We start from the raw sequence: 2,056 nt of genomic DNA, 5'->3' as shown, positions 1-2,056 counted from the left end.
CTGAACCAGATACACACGATAGAGAAGTAAATTATGGGTACTCAATCCAACATGTTAGACACAAAATTAATCATCCATACAGTACAAAGCCACTTTTTGTCTGAATGTGACACCTATGGCCACAGTTGTCACTGGGCTTGGGGACTCCATCATCCTCAGGCTAATGCTCTTTTTTTAACTCTTCCCATCTTTCAGCCAGCTGTGCTTGACCAGCATCTTTTGAACTGTGTTGAATGGTGTAGTACTGGGATGAACAAAAATACATTATCTTTCTTACTTCCATATGGTTCAAGGACAGGGCAAATCTTATTGCAAATTCAATGTAATGAAAAAATACTAGCTGATTTACCTTCACAGCCCTAGTCAATGTAGATGGATGTTAACAGACCATTGGGTCATAGAAAAATTTAGGCTGGAAAGGACCTCAAGAGGTCTGTAGTCCAGCCTACCATTCAGAGAAGGTCCAGTTAGAGCAGGTTGTTCAGGGTCTTGTCCAGTCAGATACTGAGTCTCTTCAAGGAGGGAGACTTCACAACTCTTTGGACAAGCTGTGCCACCAGATCACCTCTTGGTGAAAAAGTTTTCCCATTTTATATATGGAGAATAGTAAATTCAGGGGAGCAAAGTGAAAAATGCTTTCTGATTTGCAAAATGTCAGCATTGCTATTTCCTCTTTAATCTCCAGTTATAACTGTTTCTCATTTCCCATTGTTATCTAGACATGGTGGAGCTGGAATATTTTCCTGTGCAACGATGCACTAAGCCTGATCGTAGCCATTGCCTTGTCTCCACAGGTTATAGTGAAAATGGATGCAGTGAAGGGGCTATGCACTGCAGAGGCAACAGAGAAGGCTGTGCAGCTGGAGCTGGTGGCTAAGGGGAACTCTGCAACACCAGCCTACTTCTCGGTTGTGCCTCTGACTGTGGGAGAAATTCCAATAACTATTACTGCTTTGGACATGGATTCTGGGCACAGTGATAGCATTAGGAAGAACCTCAATGTTGTGGTAGGTATAACTAGTTGAGGGCAAGCATTTCACGAATATGTATTTCTCCTCTAGTATAATATTTGCTATGTGTGGAGCACTTGTGGAGGGAGAGAAATTGTAGAAACATAAGGCTGGAAGCACTCTCAGGAAACCTGTTATTCAGCAAGGATTGAGCTAGAGCCTGGGGAAGAATTTTAACCCTGTAGTGCGCTTATATGTAGTGTATATGGAAAGAATTGTTTTCTGTATCAAAATGACATCCTACTCATGACATAACAACTTCCCTGATGCCATCAGTACCTATCTTGAACTTCCACCTGCTTCATCAACATTTATAAAAAATCTTTTTCCCTTAAGAAGCCAAGATTGAAGATGTCCATCTAGCAATATTTTGAGGACATACTCTTTGCTAGCCATAAAGTTAAACCCTATTTTATTCGTTCTAGCTAATGAATCTTCAATCTTATTAATTGCATAGGTAAAAGACACACAGGCAAATAAATATGTTGTATTCATTATTTAATACCTTAGTTCTCTTTCAAAAATTCTGAAAAGAAAGAGTCTTCTAGAAAAGATGACTTGCTAATAGTCAACACTGAATAGCACAGACTCACCACAGACCCCAGGCTGCCCACTGAAGGCTATATTCAATCCACACTAAAAGTTCAAAATATGAAACCTTGCAATGTTAATGTCAGGGAATAGCCATGTAGGTAAAGATGAGACATGGCATGCCAGGAACCTGCTGTTGTTACGGGACATAACTTTTCTAGAGATAAACACAGTGTCTCAGAGTTCAAGTCTACACCAAAACACTAAAAGTGTATGTAAAAATAGCTTTATTAAAATAGAAACTGTAGGAAGAGGGATGTATGGAAACCAGAAGAAAAATATTTAAGTTTTACCAACAAGATGAACTCGGAATGAGTGGATTTCGTAGATGAGAGGTTTGTAAAAGGAGTCCACCTGTGAACTTGACTTGAATGGCTCACAAAGCTGAGAACAAATTTTGAAGCTTAACTTTTCTGGGCTTCATTCAGGGAAATATGGCAATAATAACAATGACA

At 39.5% G+C, this 2,056-nt stretch overlaps 1 protein-coding gene across 1 annotated transcript in view; it reads left to right on the top strand.

Annotated features, from left to right (window-relative positions):
- LOC104501063 (complement C3-like) overlaps window positions 1–1,007 on the top strand; it is a gene marked incomplete at both ends in the record, with an annotated part of 9,800 nt that extends 8,793 nt beyond the window's left edge. The window contains one exon of the mRNA XM_010144804.1: window positions 720–1,007. Coding sequence (XP_010143106.1) covers window positions 720–1,007 — 288 coding nt within the window. The remainder of the gene's footprint in view (window positions 1–719) is intronic.
- Window positions 1,008–2,056: the final 1,049 nt, after the last annotated feature.

The sequence above is a fragment of the Buceros rhinoceros genome, unplaced genomic scaffold, assembly GCF_000710305.1.
Source record: "Buceros rhinoceros silvestris isolate BGI_N320 unplaced genomic scaffold, ASM71030v1 scaffold44391, whole genome shotgun sequence".
NCBI lineage: Eukaryota > Metazoa > Chordata > Aves > Bucerotiformes > Bucerotidae > Buceros > Buceros rhinoceros.
Note: the sequence above shows the minus strand (reverse complement) of the source record. Positions and strands in the feature narration are given on the sequence as shown.